We start from the raw sequence: 25,609 nt of genomic DNA, 5'->3' as shown, positions 1-25,609 counted from the left end.
AATTTCTTGAACTACCATTGTGCTGCATGTTTGTTAGTGGTTCCTGGGCCAAACACATCATTGATATCATGAGCTGTCTTGGCAGCTTTTCGGCCTAGTTTGAACTGAAACAAGAAAATCATGCAGATTTGAATTTTGCCGGTGCTGTCAAAAAGCCTGCAAAAAAAAAAAAAATTGATAAAGAGATTGAGAATGGGAACAAATAACACGATTCGATAGAGCAAAACATGCGCTTCAAAACGACATATAATATGGCTATCAATGAATCAATGAATTAATTCAGAAATCATAAATAAAAGGAACATATGTGAGAAAACGATATTGTTTTTGCATCAACCTAAACGTTTGATTGTCTATGAAGAGCAAGCGAATAAACGAGAGACAATATTTTTGGTAATTGGTTGTGAAACATGCATAAAATATTCAAGAAAAATGTAGGCATTTGCTGAATTAAAAAATAAATATTATGATTGTAGACTGATTCTTTCTTTTGGTCATTAGGTATAACTAAGCAGAATATATATATATATACAGTGATGATCATATTTATTGGCACGGTAAAATAAAAGTTAAATTTTGTCTAATAAATTCTAAAAAAGGGATTAAATTAAAGAAAATAACAAAGTATATTATGTATTTTTAACTGGCCTTTCCGATGCAGCAATCGGATTTTAGAAAAAATAAATAACAAAGGAACAACAAACATAATTGCAAAAAACCCTTGTTCAAAATTATTGGCACGGCTTTGTTTTTCTTTTAGTATCAGTATAATATCAATCAATTTCCGGTTTACGTGCTTTCTGAACTTTTTTATAGCCATATTATGCTTGTTTAACGCTAATTCAGTGAATAATTTTTTTCAGATAATTTTTAGATAGCGATTTATTTAAACTATTATAAGTGACTAAATTATAATTTTCAATCGCCATGGTTAAAACTAAGGAACACAGCGAAGACGTCAGGAAGCTTGTTGTAGCATGCCATACCAATGGGGAGGGCTATGATAAGATTTCAAAGAAGCTAAACCTTCCCAAATCCACTGTTAGAGCCATAATAAACAAGTTCAAATCGCAAGGCCACGTTATGAGTTTAGAGGGTAGAGGGAGAAAAAGGATTCTTTCCCCAAGAGATGAACGGAAAATTGTTCGACAAGTAAAACAAAACCCAAGGATCTCTGTTGGGGAGATTGTTGATGAACAGAGCACCTCTGGAGTGAATGTATCTCAACATACAGTTGGTAGAGTTTTGAAGAGAGCTGGTTTAAAAGCATGTCGTCCGAGAAAGACTCCCTTATTGAAGCCTATGCACCTGAAAGCAAGGCTAGCCTTTGCAAAACGTCATATTGATAAAGATGTTGCATTCTGGAAACGTGTTCTATGGACTGACGAAACGAAAATAGAGTTATTTGGCCATAATAAAGTGTCTTATATTTACAGAAAATCTGGCGAAGCTTTCCTGCCTAAGAACACCATACCCACAGTGAAGCACGGTGGAGGCAGTTTGATGTTTTGGGGATCCTTTGCTGCCTCTGGACCAGGGCGACTTGTTAAGGTCACAGGTAGCATAAAAAAGGAAGATTATGTTAAAATATTGGATGAAAACCTGAAAGACTCTGCTAAAGAGCTCTCACTTGGTCGTCGTTGGTGGTTCATGCAAGATAATGACCCAAAGCATTCGGCTAAACTGACTAAGAAATGGCTTGAGGACAATCATATTAATGTTTTGGAGTGGCCATCACAAAGCCCAGACCTTAATCCAATTGAAAATTTATGGAGAACATTAAAATTGAGGGTAATGCAAAGGAAGCCTAAGAATCTTATTCAATTGGAGGATTATTGCCAGGAAGAGTGGGCTAAAATTACTACTGAAGAGTGCAACAACTTGGTTGTAAACTATGAAAAGCGACTGAGGAAGGTAATCAAGGCCAAAGGCTATACAATTGATTATTAAATAAATCGTGCCAATAATTTTGAACAAGGGTTTTTTGCAATTATGTTTGTTGTTCCTTTGTTATTTATTTTTTCTAAAATCCGATTGCTGCATCGGAAAGGCCAGTTAAAAATACATAATATACTTTGTTATTTTCTTTAATTTAATCCCTTTTTTAGAATTTATTAGACAAAATTTAACTTTTATTTTACCGTGCCAATAAATATGATCATCACTGTATATATAAAAGTGAATGTGTGTGTGTGTGTGTCTGTGTACATTTCCCTACATAATAACTCTGTCAATTTTCAGTCTACAGACTCGAAATTTGATATACACGGTACTGAGATTTGGGAAAATCTATGTGGTCGGTTTTCGGCCAGAAATTTGGCTGTTAAGGGGTCAAAGTTCAACAATTTGACCTTTCAGAACTCTACCAAACTCCTCCGACAATTTTGGGTCTAAACACTTGAAATTTTAGATAAAGGTTCCTTGGACATGGATTTAACTTAATAACTTGATTTGAGCCCAAAACAATAAATTTTAAGGGGTTATAATAGGGGTCTAAGTTAAAAAAATTAACCACTTATTTATTTTTTTTTTTGCTTAACATACACCTCCAAACACCCAGGCAACACCGGGCTGAAATGCTAGTATAATATAATAATAAATACGAAGTCTGCATTAATCAAAATATAATATTTAAGTGTATTTTACGACCGGGCAATGTCGGGCGGCCTGCTAGTATATACATACTAGGAGGCCGTCTGACATTGCCCGGTCGTAAAATACACTTATATATCTATCTATATCTATATATCTATAAAACTGAAAGTGCCTGTGTGTGTCTGTCTGTCTGGCTAAATTAATTAATTTTCTTTTTCTTAATTTAGCCTTGCCTCGACAGTCGAGTTTTAATTTTCTTCCATTTTTTTATGCACATCTTTATTTTAATAATATTATTGGAATTCATTCCCTTTTCCTTGTACCTCTTTGTGAATTATTCCATGATTTCTGCTTTTTGGATTACTTTGGACCATCTTCCAATTACGTGATTCCCTTGGATTTTACGTGTGCGAATGGGAATTTAACCAATTTTCTTGGATTCTGCATTTTTGGATTTTACCGTCATTAGATACTTTACCCTTCACTAGACTATCCATTCACGTGAAATCACTTTTTTCTTCACCCTATTCCCTCTGCTTCACTTTTTGTTATCAAGTAAGATCTATGACTTATAGTTTCATTAAATACTTTTGTAAGCAAAATCCAACCCCGCATTTTGCTAAACCCTACTCTCTGATGAGAAGGAAAGTATTTCTTCGAAATTCTGAGGATCATTTTAGTAAACTTAACTGTAATTCTTATTTCATTATATGAAAGTGCCTTTTTACCTAAATGCGAGTTGGGAATAATTTCGCCTTTAACCAACATGGTACCCCCACATGGGGAGCGGCATACATATTGTTTTCTTTTTTTTTTTTTAAACATAATTATCCACTGACCCGTGTTTCGTCATCTACGACTCATCAGAGTGGCTGAACCTAGCGAGATTCGAAATCGGAAACCTGCGGTAATGAGCCTAAACCCTTTATCCATGCGTCCATCCCGCTCAACTGTCTGGATGTATCACGATTTATTTAGATGCTTCCAGCTACGGTATAACTGGAAATGTTTTCTCAATCATTAAATCATTTCTCTCCAATAGGCTCATAAGAGTAGTGGTTGATGGACAAAAATCAGAGGCCTGCAGTATCAATGCTGAAGCCCCTCAAGGGTCAATCCTGGGCCCAACTCTCTTCCTGATCTACATCAATGATCTCCCTAAACACATACGTAAATCATTCGTTGACATCTATGCTGATGACCATCTATGGCAACACATCAAAGGCTGTAAATGACAACGTTCTCTCTGATTCTCTCTCCTTTGATCTCGAGCGCGTGGTTCAGTGGGGGAAGACATGACTAGTTACCTTTAATGCATCTAAAACCAAACTCCTATCTTTATATCATCAACACTCTGATCCCCATCTGGCATCAATTGAAATGGATGGCTCTCGTCTAGGAGAACCCCCATGTTTTGACAAGCTTCTGGGTTTGTCCTTTAATGGAACACGTACATACAGCTTCTGGGTTTGTCCTGAAATGGAACACGTACATCAAGTCTGTTGCCAAGGTCGCTGGAAAGATGGTGGGATCCTTCTACTGCTCCAGAAGATATCTCACTATTGATGCAATTCTCTATCTATATAAAAACCAAGTACGCCCAAGGATGAAATACTGCTTCCATATCTGGGCAGGAGCTGTTAAAAACAGCCTATCCTTCCTTGACAGAGTACAAAATAAACTTTGTGGCTTAGTGGGGGATTCCCTTTTCTCTTCCCTGCAACCTCTCTCCCACAGAAGAGACATTGCGAGCCTATCCTTGTTTTATCATTATTTCTATGGCAGGTGCTCGTCTGAACTCCAATCTCTGGTCCCCCCTTGCCAATCTTTCACGAAAAACACCCGTCTAGCTGAATCCACTGTCAAAAATTTTACCTACTCTTTATCTGTGACTAAATCAAAATGTAGATTCCATGAACAAAGCTTCCTTCTTAGAACTGCATGCCTGTGGAACTCTGTTCCGTCTGCCTGCTTCCCATCTGACTACAACCTGGATGTCTTCAAGTCCAACGTAAACAAATTCCTAATGAACCGCCCCCTTAAGTAAACACTTCATTAAATCTCCACACTAACGTACTGTACTTGCAATAAACCTTATCCCTGAGTGGCTTCCGGGCCTTGATTGGTGGTGATCACCATGTAAAAAAAAAAAAAATGTTCTTTGTTTTTGTTTTGCGATACGTTTTGAATGAATTCAATTATTCACGAAAGTGCCTTTTTACCTAAATGTAAGTTGGGAATAATTTTCCCTTTAACCAACTTGGTGCTCCCACATGGGGAGCAGCATACATATTGTTTTTGTTTTTTTTTAAATATAATACACATATATATGTATATTATATATATTCTTAGCAAGAGTTAAGAACCGGACTTCTACGCAGGAACAGAGACTTTATTACATTGCTAAAACACTAGCATGTTCAATGTAGTGACTATGTAATATTTTTCTATATGAATAAAATATTATATTTTGCTCTTTTTATAACCTTTAATAACCTCGTTTTAATTCATGAGTTTTCCCTCCTGAATACATTTAACTTGGTATATACAGTGTATCACAAAAGTGAGTATACCCCCCCTCACATTTCTTCAAATATTTAAGTATATCTCTTCATGGGACAACACTGAAAAAAATTATTTCACCCATAAATGCAGGAGTAGACATTTTCCCACAGAATAATAATTAGAAGACATATAATATTTTATTTATTTAGACAACTCAAGAACACAATGCATGAACTATATGACAGGAGCAGCACAAGTGATTAATAACAGATGCAAGTTAAACACATCCCATTCCTTTAGAACAAAAACATAATTTATATACTTAATTGTTAAATAAGCCAATGTAGGATGTTCTGGACTCATCTGATTAAATTAATTATTAAATCATAGTCGCCTTCGAGTAATCAATGAACCGAAAACACAAACGGCCTGAATTACCTCCCTTTAACCATTATAAGAAACAAAATTGACCCAGAATTAACTAGCAGTGCTAAACAACTTAATTGGATTATCTCCCTTCAAATCATCCCAAGCAACGACATAAAAACATTTTTCAAGTAGAATAACTAGGAATTTTCAGACAGTAAAGAGATTAGAACACTACACCCGAAATGTCGTACAAGGTTTATATATATTTAATACACCCATTTTACTTTATTCTCATATTCAATCAAATTCTAAATCTGAAATGGTCTTATATCCATGTACCAATAAAATCATAATCTATAAACATTACTTGCCACTAATACGAAACTAAAACTAACCATAACATCTTTACAAGGTTGTTACGAACATAATATAAATATAGATACCAATTTTTAAAAATTCTTTTTACAAAAAAATCAATCATTGGGAAATAAAGGAATTTAGGAACCCAACAAATGGGATATTTTTTTTAATTTTTTCTTTTTTTAAATGGCTTAGAAACAACTCTGTTCTTACGAAAATTAGGCGATACATTAATATTTAAATGGGCTTTTCCGTAACCACAACCAAGGTAAATGTTTCTCGCATGTTTTTCCCGTTAGGGATTCCCCCACACCCCCATTTTTTTCTTTCTATTCAAAAATGCTACATTGCCAAAAGTGTGTTTATTCATAAAGTCTGAAGAAATGCTGGTTTTTGAAAATTTTCAAACGATATAATGCTTGAAATTGTTGAACTGGACATTGAAACAATTGTAACATAAAATGAAATACACTTTTCGTTGCCATCAACACCTTGTCTTGAAGTCTTGATTTTGCACGCACAGTATATTAATGCTCAATTATGAAATGTGATAATTTTGTAGCTTAATCCTTAAGTCAACCTTTTTTGGCTTAAAACCTATTGGTATATGAAAATTTACTGAATTACACGAACTCAGTATATTACATATAAGTCTATATATATATATATATATATATATATATATATATATATATATATATATATATACACTTTTGTGATACACTGTGTATATATATATATATATATATATATACTTTTGTGATACACTATATGTGTGTGTATATATATATATATACTTTTGTGATACACTATGTGTATATATATATATATATATATATTTATACTTTTGTGATACACTATATGTGTATATATATACATATATATATATACTTTTGTGATACACTATATGTGTATATATATACATATATATATATATATATACTTTTGTGATACACTATATGTGTATATATATATATATATATATATATATATATAGAAGACTCTTCATCTAATAACCTTCATTAACCATTCATATATGAATAGCTATCCACATTCAAAAGAAAATGGCATAATACCTGGATTTTAAAACAGCAAAAGATCCATCATTGAATCCAATGGCAATATGTCCACCATCATTATCAAAACTGCATGAACGAATCTTGTGGTCAAGTGTTGTCTTTGAAAGAAGCTCAAAATTGTTCATGTGACAAAGTCTGAAAAGTTCAAGATAATTTTTTTAATAGTAGATAATCTTACAAGGTGTTCAAGATAACTTTGACAGTTTTTAGAAAGAAAAGAAAAAAAAACACTATACATTGGTTAATATTAATACATTTTTGGAATCCAAAATGTATCTCTTCAATGAACTTCTGTTGAATTTATCTCACTCAAGGAAGCTGCCCTGAGTTTCACCCAAACCTTTATCCATGGACTGAATCATTTCACAGTGTAATCCAAGAGATACTTGAACACCAGTTTAATTCTCTCTCAACTGTGCTCTATACAGGATGTCACAATCAGGTGAGTTTGCAGATGTTGAGACTGACAAAATCATGAAAGTTCTCAGTCAGCTACTGCTTGGTTTTCTTGAAAATGTGACATGAATCTGGGCTCTAGTGTAACATGTATGTTCTCCCAACAAGCATCCATTCTACATAGCATTTGACAACAGTAGATAATGACTGAATATGGCTATGGCTGAATCGAGTCTCTTTGTCAAGGTATAGAGTGGCATTATGTGCGCATGAGAAAAGCCAGAGCATGCATATCTTAACTAAGTGATTTGCCTTGTTGAGGAGTTTCTTGGCTTCTGATTCTTTTGGGCTTTGGTAATGAGTAGAAGGTTTCCTGAATCTGTACAAGGAGTAGCAAGGATTCTCATTCAGTGATTTCTTTATAGTCACTATTCCAGTGCTCATCTCTCTTACCAAAGTCTCTGGTTCTTCCCATGCCTTTTCTTTTGCAGTTTCTCAACGAATTTTGCTTTGCAAACACAGTCAGAATGCTTGCTATGATCCTCCCTGCTAGCCACTGATTCCACGTTTCCATTATAATTCTTCAACTCACTTACAACCTTCAAAGTATTCTAGGAACATTGAGCAGCAATTAAGATATCCAAATTTTTTAATATGTTGCAAACTTTCTTAAATATTCTAATGCATTCAAGTCATTCATAGTCTCCAACTTTCAAACCCACTGAAACAGCTATACCTTGCACTATATTGCTTTTTATACTTCAAATGGTTCTGAATGTCAAAATCTTATCAACTTTATCCTGAACATCTTGAATTTCCTGCTGCAACTGGCAAAATGGTTAATACTGTGTATATCTTTGATTTGGTGAGTTCGACATGCTTTTCCTAAGCTAACTGTAATTTTTTAAATCTTATTCACTATTGTTGCTCATGTTCTAATTGTCTCCAAATTATGTCCAAATTTCTAAGGAGAAAACTTATTCAGAAATAAAAACTTAATGTATGCAGTTTTTTTTTTTTTTTAGCATGGGCATAGAAATGTCTGGTAGAAAGTTATCTCACTGAACAGGATAGACTCATAGATTTTGTTAGACCATCCATCTAGGAGACAGCAACTCTTGTGTAAAATCTTTATCTTTTCTGTACTGTTAATTGAACAACATTATTCTTTGGCAATGATTGACTGAACAGCCTTTTCAGGCTAGCACTGTGTCTTGAAAAGGTGGCCTAATCACATGCCTGTTCAAATAAATCTTATTAACAACTTGTGATTTGGTGGTTGTTCATACTAGTTAGACTAAAATTGCAAAGAAAAAAAAGATAGGCCATTTATAACCTTCATAAGTTTAAGAATCCTGATGTATTGGTATCATTCTGAAGAAACTGAAACTCGACAAATTGCTGTTTTGGTAGAAGTTTAATTCAACAATTAGGATCAATTGACAGAAGTAAGGGCTAGGTGTGCATACTTCTGGAACAAGGTAAGAAAAAAAATGTAAGGAAAAATTCAAGATGGCGCCCGACTCTCTCTTTAACACGGTAAGATATCCTCAACACGGCACAAGAAGCAACAGCCACACCATTCCCCAGCCAACTCAATCGTCACTCCCCCACGTCTTTCCCCTCACCCGCTTTTATCGTCGTTCTAGGCCGGCTAAATTTGCATATTCCGAGAATTCGTGTGACTTTGCGAGACATCATACTTTACAAAAGACGGCGGTCGCCATCTTGGTCCTCTTTTCTATTTTTGGTCGGTAACGCTGAGCTGGTCTCGAGGTAAGTCTTTTTCCCCTCATCCGTCTCTCCCACGTACCCACACAACACGCAAACACGCGGGCGCTTATCTCCTGGATGCACGTTACACTCCCCCCTGATCTGATGATCACATAGAGAGCACTGGGGGGGTGGCCTTTTAGTGCGTGTGCTTCTGCGAAGAGGTACATTCACTGTTTCAGATTCGGGCTCTGGATCTGGTTCCGCCTCATCAGATGAAGTATCGCTATCAGTCTCTGGAAGGGGCTCACTGAATCCGTGCATCGGCAGCTCATCGCTAGACGCTTCACTGCTTTCTTCTGTAGTTGTATGACGCACCTCGGTAGCTGGGCGAAGATCTCGCACATGTCGTGGGGTTCCATCGACCAAAACAGACTGCTGGCTAATCACTCCAGATATGTGTCCTCGCTTAAACTTGTCGGTGCACCGATTTCCTGGAGGCCGCACCCACACTGGATCTCCCACTTCATATCTGTTATATGTTCCCTTGTCGGTTGGCTGCGTAGTGTTGATTCCCTTCACTCCGACTCGGTACGTGTAAATAGCATTCGCAGGTGCGGTTGAAGGGGACGTCCCGTCCTTTGGCATAATGTTGTACCAATATGTTGCTTCCGCAATAGTACATCGCTTCCTGGCAGCAATTCTCTTGATGCTGCGATGGCTTCTTTCAGCAATGCCATTTCCTGATGGCACATGCGCACATCGCAACCGTAGACGGACGCCCCACTCATCTAACAACTGCCGGACTTGCTGGCTACAAAACGCTGCATCATTGTCAGTCAGGAGCTCTTCCGGCGCACCTCGCTCAAAAAAAATGGATGATAGGTGGCGAACAACATTTGCTGAATCCTGTCTGGTCATCTGCCGCCACACCGCAAATCTCGTAGGCCCGCAATCAATGAGAGTTAGAAAGGGCTTGCCACTGTAATGGGTAATATCCATGGCCAGCCGCTGCCACACACTCTCAACTTCCAAGCGACCCTTCTGCCATCGCTCTGGTGCAGGATCAATAGACTGGCAAGCCTCACAATTTCTGACGATCTGTCTGACATCCATCTTGGTCACTGCTGGGTATGCACGCCTCACAAAATAAAGGGTCCTCTTGATACCCGGATGTCCGCTCTGTGCATGAATTTTTTGTATTTGACATGGGTCGATTGCAACTGCACAAGATCGAGCAGTAATCTCCATTCCCATCTTCGCGGCTTCATACCATTTGTGAGGTACACGGGTCAGTTGGTCAGCACGATTACAATGTGATGGCACCAGAGTGACGCTCAGTGATAGCCCATACTCAGATACCAGGTTTTTTAGCGTGTCTAGCCTTCTCCGTATTAACATTTCGCTTGCTGCCTTGGTACGGATTCGTGTCCGTCCTGAAAGTGTGTCAGACACCCAGTGGTAGACACAGAGAGAATCTGTGTACAAGGTCAACTTCTTAGACTGCCACTGCAGGGCCAGATTTACCCCCTTTACAACAGCGTCCAGCTCTGCCAGGTTGATATGCTGAGAATCTGTTACGGGCCGCAGCCAACACGCATCCTCGAACACGTTTCCTCCTTGCTCCAACGATACTCCCAACGCCAAAGAACTGGCATCAACCCACACACCTACGTTGTCTCCGTTAACACACCACCGCCCACAGGCAGGGTCCTTCTTGTTCACTCTCTCCAGTGTCTCTTTAATCATCAGAGTTAGTAGGACATCATCGGATATGTCATCCCAACCCGTGGTTGTTAAATTTGCTCTGCGTTTAATCACACCAACAGCTGCGCGGAGCCAGCCACAGACCGGTAAGTGACCAACAAGTTTTCCACACCAAGAAAAAACGGTCCGCCTTGTAACGAGGTTGGGGATGCTTGGAATTTCACTGCCACGCCTCCATTGTAGGGTGCCATCCTCTTCATAAACATCCAATCCCAATACACGTGCTCCTTCCCTTAAACGTTCGGGATTCTTGCATTCCAGACCAAACTGAGCCAACTTTTCTTTGACACACGACGCAGACTGTACATCTTCATTGACGTATACGTCATCAATGTAAGCTGACGTTGAGTCCCTCATGGGCTTTTCTTGGGACAATACTGTGTTGACAATAGTCTTCATGATCTGTGGTGCCACATTTAGGCCGAAGCCAAGGCGTGTAAGGCAGTACCTCTGCCCCTGGAACCAAACTGTCTGGAACGGCCACAACGTCTCATCAACTCGCACCTGTAAATAGGCTTTTCGTAAATCCAATATTGAGACATTAGTGCCTTTCTGACGCCATTCCCTCAACTTACTGGCGCATACGTCAGCATCGGCAGTGTAGGCTTCAATATGCTTGTTAAGCTCCCTATAGTCCAGCACGGGCCGTACTTTCGACTTGTTATGCTGGACTACTGCCATCAAGGGTATTAGACCCTTCGGAGGCCCAAGCTTGTCCTCAGGGTAGGGGATTAACCAGCCATCTTGGATCCACGCCTTTAGTTCCTTTTCGTATTCTGCTTGGGCCTCACTGGGTATAGGGTACTCTGCAACCCCATTCTTGAGTTTAGTTGGTGCCATTCCCTCGGTCCACTTCCAAGATGCAATCCAGGCCCTCTTGCGCGAGTCGTAGTCCACTGTAAAATCCGGCCGATCGATATGGAGCGCTGCACACACTGGGGCCTCTAAGAATCGCACCTTTCCATCCCGATGAATTGCGACTCCCCCCAGCGCCTTGATGGCATCGTATCCGAGCAACAGGTCAAACCCCAGGAGATTTCCTTGGGTCACGAGCACATTGATCTTAGTGGCTGCACCGGTGTCCGTGTAGATCTTGACAGTTCCAGCTCCACAGCATGTCTGGGTCTCGCCTCCTATCGTGGTGACTTTGATCTTCCTCTTAGTCCAACTTGGACACAGCCTGGTGCTCACTATAGTATGCGAACAGCCTGAGTCGAGAAGTGCTGAGCAGGGTATCCTGTTTACGTAGACGGTTATTACTGGTTGCGCCTTGTTCAAATTTTGCTCGGGGAGCAGGGCGGCGCTGACGTCCTCTCCCCTGATACGTTTCCCGCACAGTTTTGGGCTAGATGCCCCAAACCGCCACACTTAAAACAGCGCACACGCCCCCTGTTGGTGCAATTCCTTGCAAAATGTCCGCGTCGGCCGCAGCGAAAACATTTCCCATTGCTTGCAGGGTTCTGATTCGGAATCTCCCGAGCGCCAATCTGGCCTGTCTGTGTCGCCATCACAACTGGTTCCCCCGGGTCCTCCTCATCTTTGATGATGGCTCGAGCACGTTCCATCAAGTGTTCCATGGTCGTTGTTGAAACGCTGGTTGAGGCTCTCAGTAGCTGCTTCACCCGAGTGGGAAGGCCCGCCACAAACGCGTACGCGAGCGTCCGCTCCGACACCCCTCCACCGAACAGAACTGCGAGTTTCTTTAACTCAGCGAAGAAAACGTCCACGCTTTCCTCCGGTAGAAGTTTTCGGGAAGCAAATTTTTCATAGGCCGTACAAGGATCCATGGCAAATGCCTTGTACAGCGCAGCTTTAATTGCGGTGACATCTCCCTTTTCGGCAGCACTGAGTTGCTGATATACACTCAAGGCACCCCCAGCCAATCTCAGGGGAATTACAGTGTGTACCCTTTTCACCTCACAAAGGTCGCACGTCAGCTCGACCCTTTCAACCCAGTCGACGATGGACGTGGACCCGTCAAACTCGGGTATGAGCTTTAAGTCAAATTTCGACTCGGTCATAGTCCTAGAGGCCAAATGGCCGAAATAGCTTGTAAGAAAAAAAATGTAAGGAAAAATTCAAGATGGCGCCCGACTCTCTCTTTAACACGGTAAGATATCCTCAACACGGCACAAGAAGCAACAGCCACACCATTCCCCAGCCAACTCAATCGTCACTCCCCCACGTCTTTCCCCTCACCCGCTTTTATCGTCGTTCTAGGCCGGCTAAATTTGCATATTCCGAGAATTCGTGTGACTTTGCGAGACATCATACTTTACAAAAGACGGCGGTCGCCATCTTGGTCCTCTTTTCTATTTTTGGTCGGTAACGCTGAGCTGGTCTCGAGGTAAGTCTTTTTCCCCTCATCCGTCTCTCCCACGTACCCACACAACACGCAAACACGCGGGCGCTTATCTCCTGGATGCACGTTACAAAGTGAGCTTTGCAACTCACACAGAGTTAACCAATAGGATCAAGCAGCATCACAGGTTTATGGATTATACACCTCATTGTGCTACAAGTGTTCTATGATTGTCATTTCAGTTTATGCTCCAATTTTACCAGTAACAAGGGGACTATTTTGTCCTATCAAGATAACCTCAACCTCAGATGATCAAATCTTTTTTCTCAGAGACTTTAATGCCTAGATGTGAATAGGTCATTGAACATGGACAGATTTAGTACTTATGAAATAGGCAGCATAAATAGTAATGGTTTTCACCTTCTTCAGCTCTAAACTAAATTTTATCATTTGCAACACCTCACATCAAAAGGTTGTCCATAAAGCAACAGATTACCCCCATGCTCAAAGTATGGGCACATCATTGATAGGGGGGGGGTGTACGAATTGTGCATCTCGTCTATTATTCTGTATTCCTCACAGATATGGAACATATACTGCTGACATAATACCCTGCAGAGGTTCCATCAAGCATGCCACAGGAAAACTGGTAAAAATAAAATAAAAATGTTCATTTCATTTTTACCAATTTCTAAACAAAGTCGTTTCTCATGAAAAATCATTTAAAAAGCCAATAAAATGCACAATAAAGACATAAAAAGTGGTCACAAACATTTTTGGAAAGGAAGTGCTTTTCTAATAAGCAGGCAAAGCCTCTTAGTTCAGCAAAAAAGAATCCACCATGAAAGTAGTCACCAGGGACTGCTTAACTTGGTTGAGATTAATATCGAATCTTTGTTTCTTATTGAGCTATTAAGTTGGTGCAAAAATAATGTTGTTTTTTGAACCAACCTAATACTTATAAGCTGCTAGGACTCTACTTCTTATTTGTAACAGAATTACACACTCCAAATCATGAAGCTCAAATTATGTTCAGCATTCTTGAGACATTCCACTAAAACTTCAGGATTGATCAAATGTTAATGTTATTAGCTATCATTTTTAAAGTTTAAATAATGTCTTTTCTATCAGGAGTTGAGCAATTGAAAATAGGCCAAGAAGCTTTAGCTCTTCTGAAAAGAGCATTAATGACAAATAGTCACAAAAGAGAATTAATCCAACATGAATACAATAGAGGTAGAATAAAACCAAGAATGTACAATCAGCAACAGATATTAGTTAATTATTAATTTGCAACTAGATATTTCCAGTTTTGTACTGGCCTAAATTGCTTTCTTAAGCGATTTAGGCCATACAAGACAATGACACTTCATTCAACAAAGACAGCTGTCACGACTGGAAACACATGAAATATTCATTTTCTGTATCAACTCCACTAATAACAGCACTATATAGGGTGAAATGATAAAATTGTCACCCTAGAAAAGATGACATGATTTCATTTCCGTTTGATGAAAACTGGTTTTCTTTTTTTGTTGCAGACCAATCTACTAGTTGACCAGTTGAGTACAAATCCCAAGACCGATATGAGCCTTCTATCATGTCTGAAAGTGACAGATGAGCTAGATCGGAGATGCACCACTGTACAACTCATGCTCTCTACCAATCCAAGTTATGAAAACAGGACCATTGCCACAACCCTCAAAATGCAAATCTGGATAGTTCAATGCTTGAGGGAACGGTTCACGGCCACGATTATAGTTTTTGGTGTGGTTTCAAATGAGGGCCACATCATGGCACCTCACATCTTTGAAGTTGGCTTGAAAGTCAGCACCAAGATGTGCTGAAGAGTACAAGGTATGGTGCAATCAGTTGACTGCTGACGGATGCTGGGTCTGGCAGCAGGACTTAAAGCTGGTTCACAAGTCCAAAGAGACCCAGACGTGGCTTCAGAATGAATGTTACGACTTTGCCTCCTTCTCTCTTGACCTGAACCTGCTGGGTTACTTTGTTTACTTATAGGTTGAGATCATCATCAACATGACCTCCCATAACACCAAAGCCAGCCTGATCACCGCCATCTGCCAAGTATTTGCCAAAATCCAGCTCGCACTTGTGGAAAAGGTATGTTCCCAATTCCGGACTCGTATCGAGGTGGTGATTGAGGCTGAAGGCAGGTTCATTGAATAGATGTCAGCTCTACTACATAATCAAGTTACCTGAATTGATTTTCCAATAAAAGTTTTAAAATAAAGCTGAAGTGTTGTTTTCTTTAAGGTGACAAATTTATGGTTCCACCCTGTAAATGTCTTGTAATTGTTTTTGAGATTTTACCATTGTAAAAGCTTCCACAAATAAAATTTGCAAAGATAATATTCAAAATACAAATTTGTTTTCATTTGTCATCTTTTTTGAGCATAACATTTTCTAGTTAGTCAGTAGAAATTCACAAATTATTTAAGCATATTCTTTAAAATTATCCAAATTTCTCTTGACAACAACATAAATATTTGTCTTTTAGAAACATTCTTCTTCCCTCTCTTAAGCGAGATATACAACTGAGCTCCTTTCTCCTATGAAAGGAATAAAAGTATATCCCAACGAATGCAGTTGACTCCTCACTCCAATAAAAAACACACCTGCTCCTTCTAACATATTTTATGCAGTAAATTTATGTTGTAAAATTCATATACGTTTTTAAAGATTAACTATGCGAAATATTAAACAAATATTAACTTTGCAAAATATTATGTTTAAAGATAAAATTTTAAAAATTAATTATTTGTGATTTTTTTTTCAATTTTAATGAACATGATAATTATATTCAAGATATATCCATTCATTCAAAAATTTAAAATGATTTATTTTACAAATTTTAAGTTAGTGCATTTTTGCATCAAGATAAATCTATGATTCCAAACAGTTGATAATTGACATACTAGTGTAAAAGCAAAGGAATTTTCTTTTTCTTAAATGAAATTCAAGTACCTTAAAGTTTGATCATCACTTCCAGTAGCAAATATTGGCTTTTTGGGATGAATAGCTAATGCCCAGAGTTCCCCTTCAGCATGACCTTGAACCAAACACTGAGGTTTGCTTTGGTCATGAACAGGCACTTCAAATATTTCACCATCTTTGGTACCAACTAACACCATCTCTCCTTTCCAACATACACTGCGGACACACAAACCTAAAATGACAAAAGCGTGTTGTCACTAAAGTAACACTTGAATAACACAACAAAAAAGAACAAAATTCTCCGATGCTTCTATGAACTATGAACATTAAAAACACAGTTGGAAATAAGATGGAAAATGCAAATTCAAAATTGTTCTGTTTTTGTTTAGATTATTAATATTCTCATATTGGATGTTATTCCAACAATGTTTCGTGCGATGTAGCCTCCAACCTTCTTCAGGTTCCTCATGCTGAATTCAGGAATTTGTATAGAATTTTGAATGAAATTTTTATTTAATCCATAGTGGCATCAGCCATGACTGGGTAGAAATCTTAAATAATCCATAATTTTATTTGTTGTGAATTGTAAAGTTAGCCTCATTAGTGGCTAATCAAGTTCATCTGTTCTGATAAAGAATTATATGCGCTTTTTTAATTTTATGCCAATAAAGTATATTGAATAGCGAGTAACAGTACATCTTATACAAATACACGTATACATACATTATATATATATATATATATATATATATATGTGTGTGTGTGTGTGTGTGTGTGTGTGTGTATAGATATATAGATAGATAGATACACACACACATATATATGTATATACATATATATAAATATATACATATATGTTATGACTGTTTAAGGAGTTACAAGGAAAACAGAACACGGGAATAGAATAACAAAATGAAACAGGAACTACCACCGTTTCGTTTTGTAAAGACTTCCTCTGGACTTGCTAGGGGATAATGGAAGTCCTCTAATGACATGTTCAGCCAGTTGAAAAATCTGCAGTAACACAAATTTCCCCAGATCTCTTTTTCACGTAGATAGTGGGAGCAACCCACTGACTGTATGCTATCTAGGATAGAATATCAACATTTTCCAGTTGGTCAAACTTATTGTCGATTTTTTTAAGGACACAAGTGGCATGTTGCAGTTTCTTTTAAATATTGGTTGTATAATCTGCTTTAACCTTAGTGTGGCCATTTTTGTACATTTCCTCAGGCCAGATACGAATACTTCTATAAATTCTCTTTGAAGTTTGAGATTAAATTCTCTGTTTCAGATAGTGTTAAGTCTGCTTTTCTGCAAAACGTCTATATTGGCATAAATTAAATTTATGCATTCAGTATTTCTTAGTAGACAGATTTTTAACATTTTTGCTTTTCCCAATAGAAATTAGAATTAGTTAAAAATCTCCTTCAAAGTTAATATGTTGCTGTTTTGTGTGATCTCACCATTATGGGTTTATTTAATGTTTTTTCCATCCATTTAAATTTAATATCGAAATGTTTGAACCTGAGTCCAATAGCATTTTAATCTTTTATCCAGAATGTTTACCGTTACATATTTGCGTAAACCTTCATTTTCAGTTTCCGTTTGTGTCTGATTTTAATACATACCAAGCATTTTTTGACAGATATGGGCAGTCTCTAACTCAATTAAAAGGAGACAAAATTTTTCTTCCTAAAAATTTTTTTACAAGTGTACAGATATGACCACACATTTTATTTGTTATGTACATTGTTGGTTTTGAGCCTTTTTTAATAATTTCTATTTTCTGACACTCTTCTGCTGATTTTATATTTTTTCTGTTCGTTTTCTAGTTTTGTTAGAACATGCCTTCTAATTTCTGCATCTTGATTTGATATCAGTCCTTGCACAAATACTAGACATTTAAAATTGTCCGCACTTAGGTCTGATAGTTTAAATTCATTGTTTATTTATCATGGTAGCATATGTTGCAAAATCATCTTTGTTGTTTTTCACATTTCCATCGTTTATGGAACAAAGAGACTTTTGAGCTAAACGATTCTGTAAGGAGCTCCACCGTGTCAACAAAAGAAAGTTTCAACGTTTTTTATGGTAAAATAAAATCCACAAATTTATTATGTTCAGAAGTCTCCAATTCGCACACTAGCAAACAACCTTTTCTGGTTAGAGCAAGACTGACAGTCTATGCTAAAAAAGTTTTTGTATCGTCTGCAATAAGCTGAAAATGACTTACCTTCTTCTGGTGCATAGAGGTTGTCAATTGCATTCCATATCAAGGCTTGTGAAAATGCATTATTATTATTTTTTGTGACTTGATGAGTAATTCTTTCATATGCTACAGGTTTTCCTTTTGTAGTTTTACCAACTGTTATTGTTGTTATTGTACTTGCAGTTTGATTAATTGTTTTAAAGTTGCTTGGAGGGTGTCCATAATAATAGTTGGCAACAACAAAGAATGCACCAGGTTCTTTTTTATTTATTGAAATCGTGTTCAGTTTTACAAAGTTTTCAGTCTCTTTCGAAAATTGGGAGGAAACTAATTTATTTGGCACCAGTTCTGCCTTCCAAAATACGTAATAGTTTTAAGGTTCTATTTGCAGAAGTATTTGCTCCAAAGCAAAAATGTCTTCTGTTTTCATAGAAGAAAAAAACGTACACGGCAAAGAATAATTTTTTTATAAATATTTAAAAGTGAAAACAAAAAAAACGTAAACCCCTGTTCCTTTTTTTTTTTTCATAAACCCATTGCTTGCTATTTTACTGTCATAAACAAACGGAGAAAAAGACAAAAAAATATTCTCACTTTTTTGCTTTTATTTTACACAGCTGTTTCAAGCTTTTTTTGATCCGTTTTGAAAAAAATGATTTTGTTCATGCAGGTTCACTCCAAGTAAAAAACACTGCATGTTTTTGTTTTGTTTTTTGTCTGCGTTATAATTGCAAACATCATTTGCATCATTAGGTTTGTTGCGGGGCCGGCCGTCAGTGGACAATCGATCCAACAACTAACAAGATAGACACGGGCAAAAGATAAATGGCAAAAAGGCAAAGAAAAATGACAGACACAGGTTGTTTGGTTAAAGACGAGGGTTCATCTTTTATTTGTAAAGGAAGTGTGAAATAGGGTTTGAGATCGTTTGATCTGGTTACTGGCTGTCTGGAAGGTCGCACATCACTGGGAGCTAAGGACGGGAGGTCTGAAACAGGTACTCTAGACGTAGCGTGGTTTAAGGTTGCTCGCTGAGTCTGGAACAATTGGCTGGACATCAGGGCGATCTGGAATGGTTGGTGGACACCGAGAACGTGGGGTCAGTGCTTAGGAACAGACGGAAGATCGACACTGAGAACGTAGGGTCAGTGTTAAGGAACGGACGGTTGGTAGGGAGCCAGGTGCACGCGAGGTTGCAGACTGGAGGAGCAAAGTGCAGGCGAGGTTGCAGGCCGGAAGAGCAAGGTGCAGACGAGATTGCCAGAAAGCTGCAAGAGGCACTGGAAGCCGCTTAGACTGGAAGTCGCAGGAGTGAGCAGGGGCCGCTGGAGTGAAGTGAAGTTCGCTGCTGGTGGGTCTCAGGAGGCAAGCAGTAGTGGATCGCATTAGTGGTAGAAAAACTTATTGGCCCTGATGAAGGGCTGGTTGGTTAGCCCTGAGAAGGGTTGTTTGAACTGCTGCTAAGTGCTGTTGCTGCGGCTGCTGGAAATCCCTCGGCTGGTAGATTTAGTCGACATGACTGGTAGCGTCAGTCACACTTTGGGAGCCTCCTCCTGCTCCCAGGCCAATCTGATCTGATTCGGCCGAGGCGGGCTGTATTCATTTAAGCAGAGTGATGTTAGAGATGTTGCTCCCACAAGATAAACAAACGACTTTAATTAATTTGCAATCAAAAGTAGCTTGGGAGTTTGTTAATTCTATTTAAATTAATTTTGTCTAAAAGTAAAAAGTCAATTGTTTGAATTATTGACGTTAATCTTGATACATTTGAATTCTCATGTGCGAAAAGAAGTCAAGGATGAAAAGAAAGGGAAAGCGAACGTGTTCACTGAAACCGGATGTTGTTCATATGTTTAGGGTGCGTTAGCTTTTGTGTCCTTTGCTTAAGGAAAATAAGACAAAGAGAAAAAACAGCGGGGGAGGGGGTGAAAGAAGAAAAACAACAACAAAAAAATGGAGAAGGTGATTTTGAAACCGCGACAGGTTTTTTTTTTCAATACAAAATGCTTTGTTTTGTTCCAAAAACTCTGTTTTCTTTTTTCAGTGTAATACGAATCTTAGGGTTTGAACACGTATTTCCCATGTGGGTTTTTCGAATTTTTGACTCATTAGTGTTATACAAATACTGGAATGTTTACTTAGGTTTCCTTTGAAAGTTCTTCAAATCCAGTGTCACAACTGTTATGTAAGATTGGTATGTTTAAATTCAAATTTCCATCATAAGTTCTTTGAAATAATTCATTGCCACTGTTATGACCGTGTATAAGGGGTCACAATCAAAAAGAACATAGACATAGAGTAATAAAATGTATTAACAGAAACAAAAGCAAGTGTTGTTCATTGGTTAATCCATTGATTATCAACTACCACCATACGGCTTTGTCTTCTGATATTTATTGTGTATGCATTCGTTCATTCATAGGTAATGCAAATAGTCTATCACAACAATATATAACGCATATATACATACACATAAAAATCTACGCATGCACACATATTTGAATATAGTTTTTTGTCATTTATTCACAATATTACTCTGTAATTACATTGAGCTTCTTAAATAAGGATTGGTATATATTATAAGTAAATGTATTTCTACAGAAATATATGTATCTTCTATATATACAAATTTTGAACATTTGGTTTGTTCGGCTTAACTAAACTAGAAAACTATAGATCTGTTTGCGGTTATATTTTGTAATAATCATAGTATCTAATCTAACTGTGTTTTTAAATATTAAAAAGTAAAAAATATTACAATATTAAAAAAAACTTTTTTTGACATTGTTACTTTCTGTTCCGATTTCAGCCGAGGCTACTTGCCGAATATACTTCTGCTTTCTTTCATTATTCCGATTATTTAGTGACTTTTCATATCACTAAGTATACCATTTTTCCTAATTTGTTTTTTTTATAGAAAAAATTGCATTAATTTGGTTTTTTTTCCTTCATGCTTTTTCTTTACATGTTCCTACCTGGCATAACAAAATAATAATAACAATAATAAAACTACACGCCGGGATTCGCTAGTTTTGTTTGTTGTTTAAATACTTGCAAAAAAAAAACAAAAAAAACGAAAACACACACACACACACAAAAGTTTGTTTCACTTTTTTTAATCTATAAAAAAAATACTTTAACAAGAAAGTGGCTGGTTAATTTTTACAACTTGACCCAGCGTATTATAAACACCATAACCTACCCATGTTAACCCCCCCCCCCAAACCTCGAAAGTCGTTTTTAACATGAGGAGGTTGGGGGGGTATGCCGAAAGCCGTTTTTAACGTGGGGAGGCTGTATAATACGTTGGGGCAAATCATAAAAGTTATCGAAGTTGCTATTATTTATTGCAAAAATTGCTTAAAATTTATTTATTTGACAAAAAAAAAAGAAAATGACATTTTCTACAAACATTTAATAAGAAATACAAATGAACGGTAGGTTTTTTGTTTTTTTCTGTTGATGTTTTGTTTCTACATTTAAAATTTTACTTTATAATTTCTTTCACATAGCTTTGTTGTTATTACATCGGGAACGCTCGCCTTTATCCAGCTGTTGACGTCATGTTTATTCAAACAATTCTTTTGGAAAATAAATATTTAAAATAAAGTGGCGCTTATGTACTTATGGTACCATACTATTTGTTTAAAATAGTATTTTCACGTTAAATTCAAGTTTTACAATAAGTTATCTTTAGTTTATTCAATTGTTAGGTGAAAGTACAGATAACCCGGTCAGTTTCTAATGTGTTGAAAATCTAGCCCCCCCCCCCCAAAAAAAGGGTACTCTGGATATTAACAAAAATAAAAATTGCCTCAGTCTCGAAGGATTTCTCCTCTAATGTTCGAGGAAATAAACGGTGAAGTGTAGTTCACCCTCTGTTTCTCTCCCTCTCTCTCTTCCTCTCATAATATCTCTCTCCATCCATCTCTCCCAATCTATCTTTCTGTCTATATCACCCTCTCCATCTCCCTTTGAACCCCTTTCTCTCTTTAACCCCCTCTCCCCCCTTCTCTTTTCTTGTCTCACACCCTATCTGTTTCTAACTCTTCCCTCTCTCTGTCTATTTCTCAATCCCTCTATCTTTCTCTCTTCTTCCCTTTCTCTCTCACTTTCTTTTCTATCTATATATATTCCTCTCTATCTATCCATCTCTAATCCCTCATCCTATTTTAGTCTCCTAAATTAATTACAGTGAATAAGGCATTGTCAAAACATGGATAAATCCTATTTTAGTCACCTAATTTACTTACTGTAAGATTAGTTAAAAATTATTTGGAAATTGCTGCTACCTTGAACAGGACCAGGAGTAACTGGTAAAACCTTTCTAATTAAATTGATTTTGGCAGCCATTCGGTGACAAAATGACATAGCCTTAACCCTTGCTGCATGCAGAATACCTGCGACCTTGCTAGCAAGTAGAGGAACTACTTATACTTCTTTAAAACATTCAATTTTTAAAAAATCTCATGTTCAACATCTCCAAAACATCCAGTATAGGGAAAAATACTGAAAAAATGCAAACTTATTGTTTGGGATGAATGCACAATGGCACACACAAAATTACTTGAGGCTCTTGGTCGATCCTTGCAAGATGTGCATGGTAATGTCAGACCATTTGGGAATGCAGTAATATTGCTTGCAGGAGATTTCAGACAAATGTTACCTGTAATTCCTCAATCAACACCAGCAAATTAAATAAATGCTTGCCTCAAATACTCTACTTTTTAGTGCCATATAAAGATATTAAACTTAACTCAAAATATGCATGTCTGGTTGCAGACTGCTCAATCCGCACAAAAACTTTTGCATCACGTGTGGGAATTTGGGTAAGGAAAAGTGCTGGCTGATCCGAGTTAAGGGCGAAATTCTTTCACTTTTAACTTCTGTAATTTTATTACATCAAAATAAGAGTTGGTTAAAAAGGTTTTTCCAGATATTCAAATTATACGAATTCCACTTGACTGAGTGAACGAGCTATTCTTGCAGCTCAATACAAAGACGTCCATGAACTTAACGCTATTATTCAACGTAAAATTCGTAGTGAGGTAGTCAAATACAAATCCATCGACACTGTTGTGGAAGCAGATGAAGTGGTTAATTGTCTAACAGCTAGATTTGCCAGGGATGCCACCACATGTACTGCAACTGAAAATTGGTGTACTAATTATCATGTGAAATATAAACCAATCCAAGCTTTGCAATGGCACATGGCTTGCAGTAAAAAAATTAAGCAATATCATAGAAACAACAATCTTAACAGGACCTTTCACAGATGAATATATCTTCATTCCATGCATTCCTATGATTCCACCAGAAACACCATTACACTTTAGGAAATTGCACTTTCCAATTTTATTGCCATTTGTAATAACCATCAACAAAGCTCAGGGAACAATCTTTACAATTGTATGGCTTACAGCTATACACTGACTGTTTTTCACATGGACAATTTATGTTACATGTTCAAGAGTCACCAAACAAAATAAATCTCTATATCAGCTCAGAAAATGGAACAACAAAAACTGTGTACCCATACGAAATGGGAAATTTAACCTTTTGGAACTTTCCTATTGCGCCAATTTCGGCCACAGTAATGCGTGGCAGGGTACAGCTAGTGTGTATGTATATATATATATATACATATATATATATATATATATATATATATATATACTAGCATTTCAGCCGGATGTTGTTTGGGTGTTTGGAGGTGTGTGTTGAGCAAAAAAAAAAAAAAAAAAAAAACAAGTGGTAGTAGGAAGGCAGGCTCGAACCCGTACTACGCAGGAGAAAAAGAATGTGAAAAAAAGTAGCGTCTTTTCTGTTGCGACCACCGCCAAACCGGAAGTGACATAGGTTGAAATTAAGGCTAGACAATCGAAAAGACGGGATGACTTTCGAAAATATCGGCGAAAAAAGTGACCCCTTGCTGTAGAAAAGTGCCCAGCTGAGGGTGAAAAAGTTCATGTTTTTAGCCAATTTTTTGGTATTTGTCATCTGAAGGGTCGAGCTTCAAAACGATACTGATCTTGTGAAAAGTCGTCGACTCTGTCGAAAATTTTAGGCACACATGCAAACATACATACATTTATATATTTGTAGCTCAAATTTTCGACCCAAACTGATTAAAAGCTTGCCCTATCTCTGAGTACCGTTTATGTAAAATTTCAAATGTTTAGACCAGAAATTGTCTGAGTAATTTGGTAGAGACCGCAGAGGTCAAATTTTTAAAAATTTGACCCCTATTATGACTCCTTAACATTTATTGTTTTGGGCTAAAATCAAGTTATTAAGTTGGATCCATGTCCAAGGAACCTATATCTAAAATTTCAAGTGTTTAGTCGCAAAATTGTCGAAGGAGTTTGGTAAAGTTCTCAAAGGTCAAATCGTTGAACTTTGACCTCTTAATCGCCAAATTTCTGGCCGAAAACAGATTACAAAGATTTTCTCAAATCTCAGTACCCTGTATATCCAATTTCGAGTCTGTAGACTGAAAATTGACAGAGATACTGTGTACAGAAATGTACACACACACACATACACACACACACACACACACACACACAGGCACTTTCAGCTATATATATACTAGCCTGGGTGCCTGGCGTTGCTAAGATGTTTGGAGGTGTGTGTTGAGTAAAAAAAAAGGTGGTAGTAAGCAGGCAGGCTCGAACCCATACTGCAAAAGAGGAGAATGTGAAAAAAAAAAGTGACGTCTTTGTTGTTGTGTCCATCGGCATTGCTCGGGACCATATAAGACAATGAGAAAAATTTTGAACATACCTGTTATTCTTAGAATAGAGGAAGTTTTTATCATTTGTCATCTTGAGCAAAGGAGTATTTTTCCTACCCTAGGACGGGTATTGCACAACATATGTATGGAATAATTGTACCTTCATTGGACAGGAAATTTACAGCACATATGTGGAAAAAAAATTCCTTACCTAGGGCGGGTTATGTACAACACATATTTAAAATTATTACCATAAGTTTCTGTTGTGCTAAGTTTTCGGTATGTCACAGGTAAGACTGTGTTTGTTTTTACATCAGAGTGCTATAGTGAAGAAGTACCAGATTTTTTATATAAATGTTTTACTACTCGAATATATTACATGATTTTCGATTTTGATAATTTATGTACGTCACAGATAAGAATTTCTTTGTTTTTCATATGGGTACTTCACTGTACAAGTACCTTATTTCCTGGGTAGGATACTGTAGAAGTACCATTTTTTCTAATTTAAAAATGTAAAAACTCGATACTTTTAAGTAATTTTCTGTTGTGCTAAATTTTCTGTGTGTCTAGAGTAAGAATTTGTTTGTTTTTCATCTATTGCTATAGTGAAGAAG

At 37.3% G+C, this 25,609-nt stretch overlaps 1 protein-coding gene across 6 annotated transcripts in view; it reads right to left on the bottom strand.

Annotated features, from left to right (window-relative positions):
* Positions 1-25,609, bottom strand: part of LOC145256392 (echinoderm microtubule-associated protein-like 6) — a 902,875-nt gene that overhangs the window by 553,497 nt on the left and 323,769 nt on the right. For all 6 annotated transcript variants that reach the window (XM_080115242.1, XM_080115245.1, XM_080115243.1 and 3 more), the window contains 2 exons: positions 16,075-16,276; positions 6,906-7,043 (listed from right to left, as the gene is read on the bottom strand). In XM_080115242.1, coding sequence (XP_079971368.1) covers positions 6,906-7,043; positions 16,075-16,276 — 340 coding nt within the window. The remainder of the gene's footprint in view (positions 1-6,905; positions 7,044-16,074; positions 16,277-25,609) is intronic.

This window comes from Euprymna scolopes, chromosome 32 (assembly GCF_053919585.1).
Source record: "Euprymna scolopes isolate OS-2025 chromosome 32, ASM5391958v1, whole genome shotgun sequence".
Classification (NCBI taxonomy): domain Eukaryota; kingdom Metazoa; phylum Mollusca; class Cephalopoda; order Sepiida; family Sepiolidae; genus Euprymna; species Euprymna scolopes.
Note: the sequence above shows the minus strand (reverse complement) of the source record. Positions and strands in the feature narration are given on the sequence as shown.